Genomic DNA, 18,886 nt, shown 5'->3' with positions numbered 1-18,886 from the left:
CAGGTTTTATGTGGCAAATATTAGAATTGTTTCCATGGTCAACCTGTGATAATTCTCACATTTGAATTTACATTCGAGTTGGTGCTTTTAAATTCGAATTTGTAAGTTTTGACACGAAAAAAAATGTAGAATTCGAATTTACCATTAGAACCTTTATGAATCTGCCCCTAAGTGAGCAGTAAAAATGTATGGCCTCGTGGCTGTTATACAGAGAAAGGATTCGTAATACTTATCAAAAGATCGATAAGATATACAGGTATGGGATCCATTATCCAGAAAGATCCGAACTACGGAAAGTCCGTAAAAAATTATTTCCTTTTTCTGTGTAGTAATAAAACAGTAACCTGTAGTGATGGGCAAATAAATTTGGCCGGCGCGAATTCGCTGCTAATTACTGCGTCTTGCCGCTGGCGAATAAAAACAAAATGGACGCGCGTCGGAATAGTCACTCGCATTAAAACCGCTGTGCATCAACATTATTGGGACACCCATTCACTTAATAGCCGGCATCAAAATTGACACGGGCCTCAAAATTTGCGTTTCGCTAATTTTTCGGGACAAATTTGCCCTTCACTGGTAGCTTGTACTTGATCCCAACTAAGATATAATTAATCCTTATTGGAGGCAAAACCAGCCTATTGGCTTTATTTAATGTTTATATGATTTTCTAGTAGATTTAAAGTATGAAGATCCAAATTACAGAAAGATCCATTATCTGGAAACCTCAGGTCCCGAGCATTCTGGATAACAGGTCCCATAACTGTATATACCTGTTTCCTCACTAAGGACCCGCTCTGTTGCCCCTGAGATATATTAACCGTTGGAACCAATCAGCAATTAGCTCTGGTCACCCACATGCAATAAGACTAATGAATGGAAACATCTGATTGGTTGCTATGGGTCACAGAAAACCAGAAAGTCTCATCTCATTGGATGTCCCAACCCCTTGTTTTGCTTCAGTTTGGGGGTGCGTCTGCCTCACTCGCTTGGGGGCTCATTCACATTAAAGTGAGTAAAGGAAACCCAGAGTCCCCCGACCCATCAGGATTATTCAACAGTTGCCCAAATAGCAGGCAGGGGTGGAACAGGGGTTTGGTTGGGGTGGAACTTTGCCTGATTGCGGGTAACTCCCACAGATCATCTCTGGAAACTCATAACCAGATGGTTGCCAAGCAGAAGACTCCATAGATACAAGGCTCCCAGCTTTAGTGCTTCCATGTGTTGCACTTCAAACCTTAAATAGAAAGTGTTGAAATGAGAAGCGAATCCAGATCCTTCAACGGAACTTCCTGCAGAACTACCAAAAAAAGAGAAAAAAAACATGACGTAGTGGTGGGAGCCCACAGTAAATACTAAGTTTTTCAACTAATTTAGTGATAAATACGCAAGACAGTGGAATTTATGTACTAACTAGTGATGGGCGAAGAAAATCTCCCGCGAAAATTCACCGGCTTCAATTTTCACGATTTTTCCATGAAAATGTTCAATTTCACAATCTTTTTGTGCAGATGTTCGAATTTCACGATTGTTTTGTGAAAATGTTTGAATTTCACAATTTTTTTGTGAAAACATTAGAATTTTTTCGTGAACTTTCAGATTTCACGATTTTTCGCCGTTTCACAAGTTTTGCAGGGAAATCCACGAATTTTTCGGCGAAGCGAAATGGGAGAAATTCGCCCATCACTAGTACTAACACGTGTGGTTACGAGTAGCAACCAAATGCAAATGTATTTCCGATTGGGCTACTGTGAATGAAAGCAAATATCTGATTGGCTGCCACTAGGAGCAGAACTGGTGCAGTGTCTGTGAATAAGCCCCAGTGTATCGCTATACACAGTCATGTGACATTAGTCAGGTAAGTCATTGGAAGGACTATAGCACCTACCTGTCCCACGTCTCCAGCTCCAGTCGTTATGTTTTCTGACCTGTAATACAGACATTGCTTCTTATTTCTCTGCCGCCATTCAAAAAAAAACTCCAAAAAAAACTCATGACTTTTCTTTCCCCTAAAGGAATCGGGAATCTCAGAGGTGAATATACAGTACAGTCTGAGAAGAAGACTCGTAGATATTGGATCCATTATCCGGAAACCCATTATCAGGAGTCTCCCGTAGATTCCATTTTATTCAAATTTTAAAAATTATTTCCTTTTTCTGTGTAATAATAAAACAGTTAATCCTTATTGGAGGCAAAACCAGCCTATTGGGTTTATTTCATGTTTATATGATTTTCTAGTAGACTTAAGGCATGAAGATCCAAATTACAGAAAAATCTCTTATGCGGAAAACCCCAGGTCCTAAGTATTTTGGATAACAGGTCCCATACCTGTACTTGATCCCAACTAAGATATAATTAATCCTTATTGGAAGTAAAACCAGCCTATTGGCTTTATTTTATGTTTATATGATTTTCTAGTAGACTTAAGGTATGAAGATATAAATTACGGAAAGATCCGTTATCTGGAAAACCCAATCATTCTGGATAACAGGTCCCAAACCTTTACCAGGCAGGGGCAAAACTGAGGGTTTGGTGGGGTTGTAGGTAACTCCCAGATATCATCTCTAGGAATGTTGAGCGAAATTTTTCAGCAGATTTCGCCGCGAAAAAGACGGCCACAAACTCCAATGGGTGAAAAAAATTGTCGCACGTCAACAAAAAAATTTGCTGTGCGTCATAAAAAATGTGTCGCCCATTGAATTCAATGCATTTGGTGAATTTTTCGCTATTTTGCGAATTTTTAGCAAAACAGAACGGGTCAGATTCATGTATCACTATAGACCAATCTACTAAAATTCCCGGGGCAGTTTATTTATCTCCCTAAGGAATAACTTGTGCAATTTCACACAGGGCATCGTTCTCTTCTATAGCCCCATTCTTGCTCCTCTGTATATTAAAGGGCTTGTTCCCCTTTAAATTAACTGTTAGTATGATGTAGAGAGGGATATTCTGAGACAATTTGCATTTGGTTTTCATTATTTATTATTTGTGGGTTTTGACTTATTTAGCTTTTTATTCAGGAGTTTGCAATTTCACCAATCTGGTTGCTAGGGTCCACATTCCCCTAGCAACCATGCATTGATTTGAATAAGAGACTGGAATATGAATAGAAAGATGAGGAATAAAAAGTAACAATAACAATCCATTTGTAGCCTTACAGAGCATTTGTTTTTTAGATGGGGTCAGTGACCCCCATTTGAAAGCTGTCAGAAGAAAAAGTCAAACAAGTAAAAAATATAAAAAAAATCATAGGGATGCACCAAATCCAGGATTCAGCCTTTTTCAGCAAGATTCGGATTCAAAGCCGGATTTGCGTCTCAGGTGCCCCGAGGCCTTGCAGTCCTAGCGCCGCGGTCCGCACCTACCCCCCTTCCGCGAGTGCATGTACATACATTCGCTATTGCGCTGGGGAGTGATGGGGAACACTGTGTTCCCAATGCGGTTGGGCGGCCGCCCTAGGCCCGAGCGTAGGTGCCTGTTTGGATTCGGCCGAATCCTTCTTCCCGGCTAAACTGAATCCAAATCCTAATTTACATATGCAAAGGGAGGGAATCGTGTGTCTTTTTGTCACATAACAAGGAAGTAAAAAAACGTTTTCCCCTTCCCACCCCTAAGGATTCGGATTTGGTTTGGTATTCGGCCGAATCTTTCGTGAAGGATTCGGGGGTTCGGCTGAACCCAAAATAGTGGATTCGGTACATCCCTAAAGAATAATGGAAAGACCAATGGAAAAGTTCTATAAAACATTCTATAATATACTAAACGTTTACTTAAAGGTGCACCGTCTCTTTAACTGGAGAAAGTGAGATATTTACGACGCAAAAAGTTGAATTAACTGGGAGCAAAATTGTCATTTTGGGTTTTACCTTTGTTAATGAAATACACCAACATGGTCCCCAAGATGAAGGTCAAGACTAGGAAGAAAGTGATTGTCAGCTTCTTCCCAGGGGCTACAACAAAAACACATAATCAGTTCATTTATTAATTTAATTAATTAAATATTAATACACCCCTGTGTGACCAAACCGATCCTTCTTTCTCTCTTGTGCCCCTATCTGCCCACATCAGCCCAAACATCTTCATAGGACCCCGTTATAATCCCATCACTGGTCCAGGGGCCAATTAATCAGAATATCCTGATGTGGCCCATTGTGTTGGTGGCCAAACCAGAAAGAGGTTTGTTAGACTGGTGACCTGGCCAATCGAGTACAGCTTGCCATGTGCTTGTCTCTTTATAATGTTCCCCATCTTACCAGCAATGTGTGTGTCTTAATATCACTGTGTGTGTAATTAACATACACCCCATTAACTGACCCCATGTACTAATATTTGGGGGTGCCTAATTTAGGATGGGGGTTTTCCTTCCTAGGATGTAGTGAGTGATATTCTGAGACAATGTGTAATTGGTTTTCATTTTTTATTATTTGTGATTTTTTACTTATGTAGCTTTTTATTCAGCAGCTCCCCAGTTTGTCTGTCTGGTTGCTAGGGTCCAAATTCCCCTAGCAACCATGCACTGATATGAACAAGAGACTGGAATATGAATAGGAGAGGCCTGAATAGAAAAATAAGGAATAAAAAGTAACAATAACAATACATTTGTAGCCTTACAGAGTATTTTTTTTTTAGATGGGGTCAGCGACCCCCCATTTGAAAGCTGGGAAGAGGCAGAAGAAGAAGGCAAATATTAAAAAAATAATCAAAAATAAATAAAGACCAATTGAAAAGTTGCTTCGAATTCTATAACATACTAAAAGTTTACTTGCAGCCTTACAGAGAGTATTGTTTAGATGGGGTCACTGACCCCCATTTGAAAGCTGGAAAGACTTATAAGAAGATGGCAAATAACTCAAAAACTATACAAAATATAAATAGATATAAATGTACTACACAAAATATATAAATAATGAAGACCAATTGAAAAGGTGCTTAGAATTGGCCATTCTATAACATACTAAAGGTTAACTTAAAGGTCAACCACCCCTTTAAAGGCAAAGAGACGCTTCTATTCAAATAAAAGATGTGACTATTGTTTCAATTGCCGAATCCCTGGGGAACATCCGAGAAACTGAAGCCGTTACCTTTAACGACGACGTATAGAAGTGCTGCCGAGCTGATTAATGTCCAGACAATAAAGCAGATGTAGATCTCTCTGCTGAACCCTGGGAGAGAAACAAAACGCACAAATTCTTCAGTCGTTTCTGTTTCGTCCACTCACATTTAGTGCAGCTTGTGCCTGTTCCTTTAATTAAAAAAATATCCTCATTTTTAGATTCTATTTATCTATAAAGCATTGTATAAAGGCAAACGTTATTTTGTTCTTACAATTATTATCTCCCTTTCCCTTCCCTGTAATTGAGTTAGTGCAACTAGCGATAATGTGCTCTGTATAAACAACCCCCTCCCTCAACCCCGTTATTGTGGCAAACAGATAAATGCTAAAGGGGGAGGGGGATACTGCCCCTTCAATAAGCCAATGGACTATAGGGTAACGGATTCTAAAGCCCCTGAGCCTGGGGTATATCTAGATCCACTGCCATAAAGTGAGACAGAGCTGCTGTTGTTTGTAGGAAAGGAGCCCCATTGAACACGTCTGACAATTCTATACACAGAAATACACCCATATTCTGACTGAAAGGCTGTTGGATTGCTTGAGGGGCGGGGCTTCCCTAGGCTGGAGCCTGTGTCTAATAACAGCAGTAAGGTCTCGCTTTTCTGCACCTGCTGTCATAGGCTCCTGTAGCTCAGAACTCTATAGATGCAATTATCTACTCCAAGGTATTGTTGTTTATCCAGAGGGAACAGGGAAGGGGTTATAATGCTGAGAGGGATTGTTACACTAGTGTCCGGGGTCATTGCAGCAATGCCGTTATCCAAGGAGTTTCCTGCATAATAGTAATATTGATACAGTACATGAGGGGTTGGTTAAAGTATATGGATAAAAGTCCCAGTAAATGGCCTAAACAATACGTTGGTAGGAAAAGTAAGAATAATACTGTCCAGGGCCGGACTGGGGGTAAAAAGCAGCTCAAATGTAAAGAAACAATAGTCTTGTACTCAGACACTTATATATATATTTATTTATATACTGGGCTAAACCTGCAAAATAATATTTATATAAAGAGCTGACTTTCTGACTTCAGTGTAATTCATGTCAAATATATTAAAGATCCTGCAGCCTTGTGCCTTCATATGGTCACAGAACAACCCCTCAGTGACTTCTAATATCCTTATCATTTACAGTAGGGGGTATATTATCCCATATAATACATGAGTGATACTCAGAGTTCCCTGTATAACTCAGCCTGCAGCCTTGTGTCTTTATATGGTCACAGAACAACCCCTCAGTGACTTCTAATATCCTTATCATTTACAGTAGGGGGTACATTATCCCTTATAATACATGAGTGATACTCAGAGTTCCCTGTATAACTCAGCCTGCAGCCTTGTGCCTTTATATGGTCACAGAATAACCCCTCAGTGACTTCTAATATCCTTATCATTTACAGTAGGGGGTACATTATCCCTTATAATACATGAGTGATACTCAGAGTTCCCTGTATAACTCAACCTGCAGCCTTGTGCCTTTATATGGTCACAGAACAACCGCTTAGTGACTTCTAATATCCTTATCATTTACAGTAGGGGGTACATTATCCCTTATAATACATGAGTGATACTCAGAGTTCCCTGTATAACTCAGCCTGCAGCCTTGTACATTTATATGGTCACAGAACAACCCCTCAGTGACTTGTAATATCCTTATCATTTACAGTAGGGGGTACATTATCCCTTATAATACATGAGTGATACTCAGAGTTCCCTGTATAACTCAGCCTGCAGCCTTGTGTCTTTATATGGTCACAGAACAACCCCTCAGTGACTTCTAATATCCTTATCATTTACAGTAGGGGGTACATTATCCCTTATAATACATGAGTGATACTCAGAGTTCCCTGTATAACTCAGCCTGCAGCCTTGTGTCTTTATATGTTCACAGAACAACCCCTCAGTGACTTCTAATATCCTTATCATTTACAGTAGGGGGTACATTATCCCTTATAATACATGAGTGATACTCAGAGTTCCCTGTATAACTCAGCCTGCAGCCTTGTGTCTTTATATGGTCACAGAACAACCCCTCAGTGACTTCTAATATCCTTATCATTTACAGTAGGGGGTACATTATCCCTTATAATACATGAGTGATACTCAGAGTTCCCTGTATAACTCAGCCTGCAGCCTTGTGCCTTTATATGGTCACAGAACAACCCCTCAGTGACTTCTAATATCCTTATCATTTACAGTAGGGGGTACATTATCCCTTATAATACATGAGTGATACTCAGAGTTCCCTGTATAACTCAGCCTGCAGCCTTGTGCCTTTATATGGTCACAGAATAACCCCTCAGTGACTTCTAATATCCTTATCATTTACAGTAGGGGGTACATTATCCCTTATAATACATGAGTGATACTCAGAGTTCCCTGTATAACTCAACCTGCAGCCTTGTGCCTTTATATGGTCACAGAACAACCGCTTAGTGACTTCTAATATCCTTATCATTTACAGTAGGGGGTACATTATCCCTTATAATACATGAGTGATACTCAGAGTTCCCTGTATAACTCAGCCTGCAGCCTTGTACATTTATATGGTCACAGAACAACCCCTCAGTGACTTGTAATATCCTTATCATTTACAGTAGGGGGTACATTATCCCTTATAATACATGAGTGATACTCAGAGTTCCCTGTATAACTCAGCCTGCAGCCTTGTGTCTTTATATGGTCACAGAACAACCCCTCAGTGACTTCTAATATCCTTATCATTTACAGTAGGGGGTACATTATCCCTTATAATACATGAGTGATACTCAGAGTTCCCTGTATAACTCAGCCTGCAGCCTTGTGTCTTTATATGTTCACAGAACAACCCCTCAGTGACTTCTAATATCCTTATCATTTACAGTAGGGGGTACATTATCCCTTATAATACATGAGTGATACTCAGAGTTCCCTGTATAACTCAGCCTGCAGCCTTGTGTCTTTATATGGTCACAGAACAACCCCTCAGTGACTTCTAATATCCTTATCATTTACAGTAGGGGGTACATTATCCCTTATAATACATGAGTGATACTCAGAGTTCCCTGTATAACTCAGCCTGCAGCCTTGTGCCTTTATATGGTCACAGAACAACCCCTCAGTGACTTCTAATATCCTTATCATTTACAGTAGGGGGTACATTATCCCTTATAATACATGAGTGATACTCAGAGTTCCCTGTATAACTCAGCCTGCAGCCTTGTGCCTTTATATGGTCACAGAACAACCCCTCAGTGACTTCTAATATCCTTATCATTTACAGTAGGGGGTACATTATCCCTTATAATACATGAGTGATACTCAGAGTTCCCTGTATAACTCAGCCTGCAGCCTTGTGCCTTTATATGGTCACAGAACAACCCCTCAGTGACTTCTAATATCCTTATCATTTACAGTAGGGGGTACATTATCCCTTATAATACATGAGTGATACTCAGAGTTCCCTGTATAACTCAGCCTGCAGCCTTGTGCCTTTATATGGTCACAGAACAACCCCTCAGTGACTTCTAATATCCTTATCATTTACAGTAGGGGGTACATTATCCCTTATAATACATGAGTGATACTCAGAGTTCCCTGTATAACTCAGCCTGCAGCCTTGTGCCTTTATATGGTCACAGAACAATCCCTCAGACTTCTATTATCCCTATATTACAGTAAAGCAACATTAACACTATAGTGTAATTTATAATTAATGGAATGAAATGCAATGTCTCAAATGACCCCTCCTCACAAAACACAAAAATAAACTGAACAAACCCACCTGTGTCCACTTACAGGTGGAGACCCACATTTATCAGAGCCACCTCAAAAATGGGGAATTACTATGCCATAATTTTATGGTACCTTTTAGGGGACTGTTCCTGCTGAATTGTGCTTAGTACAGGGAATACCTATGCTGCCATAGTTTTATGGGATCTCTCTGTACAGACTATGAGCAAACTTAGGGGACTGTTCCTGCTGAATTGTGCTTAGTACAGGGAATATCTATGCTGCCATAGTTTTATGGGATCTCTCTGTACAGACTATGAGCAAACTTAGGGGACTGTTCCTGCTGAATTGTGCTTAGTACAGGGAATACCTATGCTGCCATAGTTTTATGGGATCTCTCTGTACAGACTATGAGCAAACTTAGGGGACTGTTCCTGCTGAATTGTGCTTAGTACAGGGGAATACCTATGTACCATAGTTTTATGGGATCTCTCTGTACAGACTATACAAACATATACAAATGGTTAAGCACAACAGATAAATGAAAGAACCTTTCACAAATGAGCAGACAATTATAGTAAATATGGTTACAGTGTGAGTCTAAAAGATTATCAATAGATTGAAGTTGGGAAACTCTAGTACCTGACACTATTTCATTGCCAGAGTTCTGGATCTCTATACTGAAGTGTCGGGGAGATGCTACACTTTATCTACTAGAGAAGCTGTGTGTGTCTGTGTGTGTGTGGGGAGTTTAGAGACACACAAGGGATGAAGCAGGAAGAAAGGTCACGTGTACTGAATCTCCTCTGTGTATTGCAACAGCCCAGTGTCCCTCACAACTTGCGTCACACACACAGACACACACACACACACACAGACACACACACACACAGACACACACACACACAGACACACACACACAGACACACACACACAGACACACACACACACAAACACACACAGACACACAGACACAGACACACACACACAGACACACACACACAGACACACACACACACACACACAGACACACACACACAGACACACACTCACACAGACACACACACACAGACACACACTCACACAGACACACACACACACACAGACACACACACACACACACACAGACACACACACACAGACACACACTCACACAGACACACACACACACACAGACACACACACACACACACACACACACACACACAGACACACACACACAGACACACACACACACACAGACAGACACACACAGACACACACACACACAGACACACACACAGACACACACACACAGACACACACACACAGACACACACACACACACACACACACACACACACACACACAGACACACACACACACAGACACACACAGACACACACAGACACACACAGACACACACACACACACAGACACACACACACACACACACACACACAGACACACACACACACACACCAGCAGCAGCAGGAGGAGAGGAGTGGGAGGGGCGGAGTCACAGTGGGAGATAGACTGGAGGAGCGGTCCTAGAGCCCTCCAGATGCAGTAAAAGAAAGTTTTATCGGAGCGGCCCATTTAAACAAAATATGAAGCGGCCCCTCGGGCAAATGCCCAAACAAACAGATTGTCAGTCCGGGTCTGACACTGTCCCTTTATCAGCTATACATAGAATAGGTTAGACTGGGAATACAGCAGCTCAGGAATTCTATATACTCATCCACTCACACTAACTCCCAGCAAAGTCATTATTGTATAGGCCCTTCCTAACTACAGTGTCATTATACTTAATCCTCCCAATCAATCTCTCATTCCCCCTCTCTTGGTAGGGAAACCCATAACCTGACTGTCCTTATAGTAAAGAACCCCTTCCTATACTGATGATGAGATCTCCTTTCCTCCCCACCAATGAATCACTCATTCCCCTCTCTTGGTAGGGAATCCCATAACCTGACTGTCCTTACAGTAAAGAACCCCTTCCTATGCTGATGGTGAGATCTCCTTTCTTACCCACCAATGAATCACTCATTCCCCCTCTCTTGGTAGGGAATCCCATAACCTGACTGTCCTTAAAGTAAAGAACCCCTTCCTATGCTGATGGTGAGATATCCTTTCTTCCCCACCAATGAATCACTCATTCCCCTCTCTTGGTAGGGAATCCCATAACCTGACTGTCCTTACAGTAAAGAACCCCTTCCTATACTGATGATGAGATCTCCTTTCCTCCCCACCAATGAATCACTCATTCCCCCTCTCTTGGTAGGGAATCCCATAACCTGACTGTCCTTACAGTAAAGAACCCCTTCCTATGCTGATGGTGAGATCTCCTTTCTTACCCACCAATGAATCACTCATTCCCCCTCTCTTGGTAGGGAATCCCATAACCTGACTGTCCTTAAAGTAAAGAACCCCTTCCTATGCTGATGGTGAGATATCCTTTCTTCCCCACCAATGAATCACTCATTCCCCCTCTCTTGGTAGGGAATCCCATAACCTGACTGCCCTTACAGTAAAGAACCCCTTCCTATGCTGATGGTGAAATCTCCTTTCCTCCCCACCAATGAATCACTCATTCCCCCTCTCTTGGTAGGGATTCCCATAACCTGACTGTCCTTACAGTAAAGAACCCCTTCCTATGCTGATGGTGAGATCTCCTTTCTTACCCACCAATGAATCACTCATTCCCCCTCTCTTGGTAGGGAATCCCATAACCTGACTGTCCTTAAAGTAAAGAACCCCTTCCTATGCTGATGGTGAGATATCCTTTCTTCCCCACCAATGAATCACTCATTCCCCTCTCTTGGTAGGGAATCCCATAACCTGACTGTCCTTACAGTAAAGAACCCCTTCCTATACTGATGGTGAAATCTCCTTTCCTCCCCACCAATGAATCACTCATTCCCCTCTCTTAGTAGGGAATCCCATAACCTGACTGCCCTTACAGTAAAGAACCCCTTCCTATGCTGATGGTGAAATCTCCTTTCCTCCCCACCAATGAATCACTCATTCCCCCTCTCTTGGTAGGGAATCCCATAACCTGACTGTCCTTACAGTAAAGAACCCCTTCCTATGCTGATGGTGAGATCTCCTTTCTTACCCACCAATGAATCACTCATTCCCCCTCTCTTGGTAGGGAATCCCATAACCTGACTGTCCTTAAAGTAAAGAACCCCTTCCTATGCTGATGGTGAGATATCCTTTCTTCCCCACCAATGAATCACTCATTCCCCTCTCTTAGTAGGGAATCCCATAACCTGACTGCCCTTACAGTAAAGAACCCCTTCCTATGCTGATGGTGAAATCTCCTTTCCTCCCCACCAATGAATCACTCATTCCCCCTCTCTTGGTAGGGAATCCCATAACCTGACTGTCCTTACAGTAAAGAACCCCTTCCTATGCTGATGGTGAGATCTCCTTTCTTACCCACCAATGAATCACTCATTCCCCCTCTCTTGGTAGGGAATCCCATAACCTGACTGTCCTTAAAGTAAAGAACCCCTTCCTATGCTGATGGTGAGATATCCTTTCTTCCCCACCAATGAATCACTCATTCCCCCTCTCTTGGTAGGGAATCCCATAACCTGACTGCCCTTACAGTAAAGAACCCCTTCCTATGCTGATGGTGAAATCTCCTTTCCTCCCCACCAATGAATCACTCATTCCCCCTCTCTTGGTAGGGAATCCCATAACCTGACTGTCCTTACAGTAAAGAACCCCTTCCTATGCTGATGGTGAGATCTCCTTTCTTACCCACCAATGAATCACTCATTCCCCCTCTCTTGGTAGGGAATCCCATAACCTGACTGTCCTTAAAGTAAAGAACCCCTTCCTATGCTGATGGTGAGATATCCTTTCTTCCCCACCAATGAATCACTCATTCCCCTCTCTTGGTAGGGAATCCCATAACCTGACTGTCCTTACAGTAAAGAACCCCTTCCTATACTGATGGTGAAATCTCCTTTCCTCCCCACCAATGAATCACTCATTCCCCTCTCTTAGTAGGGAATCCCATAACCTGACTGCCCTTACAGTAAAGAACCCCTTCCTATGCTGATGGTGAAATCTCCTTTCCTCCCCACCAATGAATCACTCATTCCCCCTCTCTTGGTAGGGAATCCCATAACCTGACTGTCCTTACAGTAAAGAACCCCTTCCTATGCTGATGGTGAGATCTCCTTTCTTACCCACCAATGAATCACTCATTCCCCCTCTCTTGGTAGGGAATCCCATAACCTGACTGTCCTTAAAGTAAAGAACCCCTTCCTATGCTGATGGTGAGATATCCTTTCTTCCCCACCAATGAATCACTCATTCCCCTCTCTTGGTAGGGAATCCCATAACCTGACTGTCCTTACAGTAAAGAACCCCTTCCTATACTGATGATGAGATCTCCTTTCCTCCCCACCAATGAATCACTCATTCCCCCTCTCTTGGTAGGGAATCCCATAACCTGACTGTCCTTACAGTAAAGAACCCCTTCCTATGCTGATGGTGAGATCTCCTTTCTTACCCACCAATGAATCACTCATTCCCCCTCTCTTGGTAGGGAATCCCATAACCTGACTGTCCTTAAAGTAAAGAACCCCTTCCTATGCTGATGGTGAGATATCCTTTCTTCCCCACCAATGAATCACTCATTCCCCCTCTCTTGGTAGGGAATCCCATAACCTGACTGTCCTTACAGTAAAGAACCCCTTCCTATACTGATGGTGAGATCTCCTTTCCTCCCCACCAATGAATCACTCATTCCCCCTCTCTTGGTAGGGAATCCCATAACCTGACTGTCCTTACAGTAAAGAACCCCTTCCTATGCTGATGGTGAAATCTCCTTTCCTCCCCACCAATGAATCACTCATTCCCCTTCTCTTGGTAGGGAATCCCATAACCTGACTCACATTAAGGCCCCTGTAGTAGTTTGATTAATTGTCAATTAACATATTCCTATTTTTCCCACATTTTTTGGAAGGGAAAGGTTTGATTTACTGCATTGAGGGTGGGGAAGATTTCAGGAATCCTGGAGAGACTGAGGATGTGGTCAGACACGTCTCAAGGTTCTATGAGGGATTGTTGGAAATTTTGGGTAACTTCACCCAGTGTGACCTTATACACAACAGCAGCCCATAGTAGTGTAGCAGTGTGTATACAAGCTGTCACTCACCTTTCTACTCATTATATAATCACTCACTTATAATTATATGGTCAGTGAAATCACATACCTGTAGTTTTAGCTCTACGTTTACAAAATATTTTCTTAAATGATTAAACTAACCTAGAAAAACCACAAAAGGAGTCACAAGGTGTACGGGACCTGTCTGTCTGCATTCCATATCCAATCTGATCTAACCTGATTAACCTCAACCTATAAATCTCACACTATCATTTACTTAGAGGTATTTGCTTGCGGCTGGGGATTGTCACTTGTTGTGCAACTACAGGTCCCAGCGCCCACAGTGAAATCCCACTTCAGGGGGTGTTTAGAGCAGAGCTGACAGTGGCCTAACCAGATGTTACTGGAGCCCACAACAAATTCAGTTTTGGGCCCCAAAACATTGGTAAGTTGACCTACTGTACCAAGATATATGACAGTTGCTCATTCATTTTTGCCTCTTGGCCTCTTACACTCCTTCCCCCCCCCTGCTTCTCTGTAGTTACACCCTTAAGTACTGGGCCAGGAACCCCCAGCTACTTCTTTATTCCTTATGTTAGGGGTCCCCAACCTTTGTTACCTGTAGATGGAGAGCAACACAACTTGGGCATGCCAAATGAAGGCTGTGATTGGCTATTGGTAGCCCCAATATGGACTGGTAGACTACAGGAGACTCTGTTTGGCAGTACACCTGGTTTTTATGCAATTAAAACTTGCCGTCAAGCCTGAAATTCAAAAATAAGCTCCTGCTTTGAGGCCACTGGAAGCAACATCCAAGGGGTTGGTGAGTAACATGTTGCTCTTGAGCCACTGGTTGGGGATCACTGCCTTTTGTTGTTCTTCAACACTCACCTTTTTTCTCTTCCGTCTGTGCCTGACGCACTTCAAGTGTGACTCTGCAGCATGGAATCATGGGTCCGGGTCCTACTGGGATGCCCATCAGGTAACATTTGTATGTGCCAGAGTCACTGTCGGAGACCCTAGAGAGCGTAAGAGTGGCATCGTGGTGCTCAAACCAACCCTTCCTGATGAAGGTTCTACCTCTGAAGTGTGGGTTCTGCTTGTCGTCCCGATCTGCTCCATTCTGATAGTGCACCACCAGCTCATCCTCCTGCCCCTCTTCTTCCTTCTGCCAAACCACTTTCCAGTCTTCATAAGGTTTCCCGTACCACATAAACCAACAAGGCAACAAGGCGTCGGTCTTCTCCTGGGCCATGACGTGCTGCCTGGGGTTTTGGCAATCAAAATATGCTAAGAAATAAGAAATAATTCCATATTTAAACAACGTTTTACAGGAAATAATGTAACTCTAAGAACCATTTGCACCTTTTATTAGGGATAATGACCAGTGGAAAGATTGACAACACTCTTTATAAGGATATATAAGATAAGCTGGGCTTTAAACTACATATCTGAAACCCTACATCCAACAGGTTCATGGGCTAAATTCCCCCGACTCTCGCTGTAAAATCCCCTTCCACTCCTTGAGCTGTAACCCCAGCACTATTGCAACACAGCTTTTACTTTGTACAAAAAGTAATACAACTGGGGATTTACACTGAAATATGTTGTTATCTCTTTAGAAAAAATGTAACCTATCAGGATAGGGAACCTCTCATGCATAAAAAGCTCCATCTCAGTGGTGTCCATAGATATACAGCCCATATCTAGTGACAATTAGCTGTACAATTGTAACAATTAGACTAAGCCAACACAACTGAGAATCCGTGAAACTAAAGGCTGGATTCTTGGACTAAGGAAATGGAACGGCGATGGGGGAAAAATAAAATCAGATCACTATTGGTAAATAAATCAGTTTTACAGACTGACGTCTCACAGTCAGCTCCCCAAAAGACCCCATACAAACAGGCCCATGTTCTATGGAGCACCAACATCCATTGCCTTGGAGAACCACAATTCCTAGCATTCTTCAACATATAATGAAAGGTTAAAGCATTCTGGAAGTTGTAGTCTTTCAATATCTAATGAACCAAGTTTAAGAAACAGGGATCTAATGGATCTAACGGTTTGGAATTGGTCTTTACGAAAAGGCTTCCTATGGTTGTCTATTCACAGACGGCCAGGGTCGGACTGGCCCACCGGGATACCAGGAAAACTCCCTGGGGGGGCCCAGGTGTCAGTGGTCCCTCATGCTGCTAAATATTTGGCCTATTTCATGGTCATTCCCTATTTCTATGAGAAAAAAGAGGCTAAATAGATGGAATAATAGATTATAGTATGTAATGAAAAGAGACTAGTGGAATAGAGGTTGAGTGAGGAGAGGAAGAATAATAGTTAGTGCTGGGCGATAAATTCTAATTTCTGCTTTTCGCCGCCCGCGAATAAATTCGCGTATCTCCCACAAAAAGTCGTCCGTGTCAATTTTTTGGATGCGCATCTGAAAAGTCGCTTGCATCACAATCGGCGTGCATCAACACTATTCAGACGCCCATTGACTTTAACGCCAGCGTCAGCTTGGACGCAGGCATCAATATCCGATTTTTTTTTGGGTGAAAATGTTCTAATTTCACAATTTTTTCATGTCAACGTCCGGATTTCATGATTTTTTTCATGAAACTTTTCAATTTCATGATTTCCCCACAAAAATTTCACTGTTTTGCGAATATCGCAGGAAATTCGCGAATTTTTCGTTGAAGCAAAATGGGAGAAATTCGCCAGTCACTAATAATAGTACTGAGAGTGGGCCCCTGGTCTAAGGTTTTTGGGTGGGCCCGTGGTGTCCCAGTCCGACACTGCTGAAGGCAATAATGGCCAAGGGCAGATTATTCCCTATTCTAAACTGCCAGGTTATTCCCTATACAAAACTGCCAGTTAGGGGGTGATGTTTTTGACTTTACATTTCTCCCCTTACAAGACTGCTGCGTGAAATAAAAACCTGTTGAGTTGAATGTAGTGCAGCTTGGACATTCCTAGGAACTGGGTCGGTAACCAAGTGCATGTGTGTGTTGGGCACAGTAGTGATAAGGGTCCAATGATGAGAAGCAACTATTGGGGGAGGCTGATAATATTAATAAGCCAATGAGAGACACTGGGTCACGTGACCGATTTCTTAGTTGTGGTTGAATCGTGATTAGAGCTCAATGTTGACCCAACTGTCATGTGAAGGAGAAGATCTGACCCGCCTCTATTGCACCATGAAACTTACAGGTGAACTAAAGCAGTAGCCTTGCCCGTGGCTCCCCGTGCCAAATGTAACTCACATAAATAGGAAAACGTGTTGGCTTCGCATTCAACCTTCAGTCTTTGTTTCATGTTAAAAACAAGCTAAAAGTTGGCAGCAGTGCAGTAGAGCAGCGCAGGAGGAGCGAGTACAGGCAATAAACAGGAAGGAATAAGGAATACATGAGGAATAAGTGTAAAAAGAGGAGAATGAGAATAAAATACAAACCTTCAGTGACCCGGAGAAGCTGGAGAGTCAAGAGAGTGAAGAATAACCAGATCATGGTGCCTTAACCTGCTGCAGTGAGTGCAAGGACCTCACGCGTTTATGGGCTGAAGAGCCGAACTGAGAGGAAACGCAACTTCCCTGGAGATTAAGGAAATGACAGAAACAAACACATTGCTAGAGACACGAGACTGCGCCTGCTGGGGATTTCCTTGCGACTAGGGGTAAAAACTACACAAATACTATAAGAGAAGCCGTTTAAAGGGATTTAAAGGGGAAGTTCACCTTTAAGTTAAATTTCAGTATGTTATAGAATGCCCAGTTCTAAGCAACTTTTCAATTGGTCTTCATTATTTATAGTTTTTTTTTTAATTATTTGTCTTCTTCTTCAGACTCTTTCGAGCTTTCAAATGGGGGTCACTGACCCCACGTAAAAACAAATGCTCTGTAAGGCTACACATTTGTTGTTATTGTTACTTTTTATAACTCATCTTTCTATCCAGGCCTCTCCTATTCACATTGCAGTCCCTTATTCAAATCAACGCTTGGTTACTAGGGGAATTTGGACCCTAGCAACCAAATAGATGAAACTGCAAACTGGAGAGCTGCTGAATGAAAAGCTAAAAAAAACTCAAAAACCACAAATAATAGAAAATTAAGATCTATTGCAAAATGTCTCTCTCTCTGACAATTATCCAAGGATATTAGTGGAGAGTTTCCTGCATAATAGTAATATTGATACAGTACATTAGGGGTAGGTTAAAGTATATGGATAAAAGTCCCAGTAAATGGCATAAACAATACGTTGGTAGGAAAAGTAAGAATAATACTGTCCCTTTATCAGTTGCACATAGAATAGGTTAGACTGGAAATACAGCAGCTCAGGAATTCCATATACTCATCCACTCACACTAACTCCCAGCAAAGTCATTATTGTATAGGCCCTTCCTAACTACAGTGTCATTATACTTAATCCTCCCAATCAATCTCTCATTCCCCCTCTCTTGGTAGGGAATCCCATAACCTGACTGTCCTTACAGTAAAGAACCCCTTCCTATGCTGATGGTGAGATCTCCTTTCCTCCCCACCAATGAATCACTCATTCCCCCTCTCTTGGTAGGGAATCCCATAACCTGACTGTCCTTACAGTAAAGAACCCCTTCCTATGTTGATGGTGAGATCTCCTTGCCTCCCCACCAATGAATCTCTCATTCCCCCTCTCTTGGTAGGGAATCCCATAACCTGATTGTCCTTACAGTAAAGAACCCCTTCCTATGCTGATGGTGAGATCTCCTTTCCTCCCCACCAATGAATCACTCATTCCCCCTCTCTTGGTAGGAAATCCCATAACCTGACTGTCCTTAAAGTAAAGAACCCCTTCCTATGCTGATGGTGAGATCTCCTTTCCTCCCCACCAATAAATCACTCATTCCCCTCTCTTGGTAGGAAATCCCATAACCTGACTGTCCTTACAGTAAAGAACCCCTTCCTATGCTGATGGTGAGATCTCCTTTCCT

At 42.3% G+C, this 18,886-nt stretch overlaps 2 protein-coding genes across 4 annotated transcripts in view; one reads left to right on the top strand and one right to left on the bottom strand.

The window, feature by feature from the left end:
* The window catches only part of XB5953580.L (uncharacterized XB5953580 L homeolog), a 40,812-nt gene that overhangs the window by 5,992 nt on the left and 15,934 nt on the right, over nt 1-18,886 (top strand). The gene's annotated exons all lie outside the window — the stretch shown is intronic.
* LOC108719448 (myelin-oligodendrocyte glycoprotein) lies at nt 696-17,610 on the bottom strand. 2 transcript variants are annotated; one of them, XM_041566681.1, is made up of 6 exons: nt 17,373-17,610; nt 14,816-15,214; nt 5,079-5,159; nt 3,864-3,947; nt 1,886-1,925; nt 696-1,234 (listed from the first exon to the last, which is right to left on the bottom strand). In XM_041566681.1, exons 1-5 carry the CDS (start codon nt 17,425-17,427, stop codon nt 1,912-1,914), a joined length of 633 nt encoding a protein of 210 aa, XP_041422615.1. In that variant the 5' UTR covers nt 17,428-17,610; the 3' UTR covers nt 696-1,234; nt 1,886-1,911. The 2 variants fall into 2 exon arrangements, with proteins under 2 accessions (XP_041422615.1, XP_018123788.1); XM_018268299.2 differs by having other exon boundaries at nt 696-1,297; nt 17,373-17,609.

Source organism: Xenopus laevis, chromosome 6L (assembly GCF_017654675.1).
Source record: "Xenopus laevis strain J_2021 chromosome 6L, Xenopus_laevis_v10.1, whole genome shotgun sequence".
Lineage (NCBI taxonomy): Eukaryota > Metazoa > Chordata > Amphibia > Anura > Pipidae > Xenopus > Xenopus laevis.
The sequence above is the reverse complement of the archived record's forward strand: the minus strand, read 5'-3'. Positions and strand labels throughout refer to the sequence as shown.

Bases quoted from the DNA above. Each gene is read 5' to 3' on its own strand.
- LOC108719448 (XM_041566681.1), bottom strand. From the start codon at position 17,427: ATGATCTGGTTATTCTTCACTCTCTTGACTCTCCAGCTTCTCCGGGTC. The intron at 15,215-17,372 runs GTTTGTATTTTA...CTTATTTCTTAG, and splicing joins GCTTCTCCGGGTCACTGAAG to CATATTTTGATTGCCAAAAC. The intron at 3,948-5,078 runs GTAACGGCTTCA...TTTTTGTTGTAG, and splicing joins TCTATACGTCGTCGTTAAAG to CCCCTGGGAAGAAGCTGACA.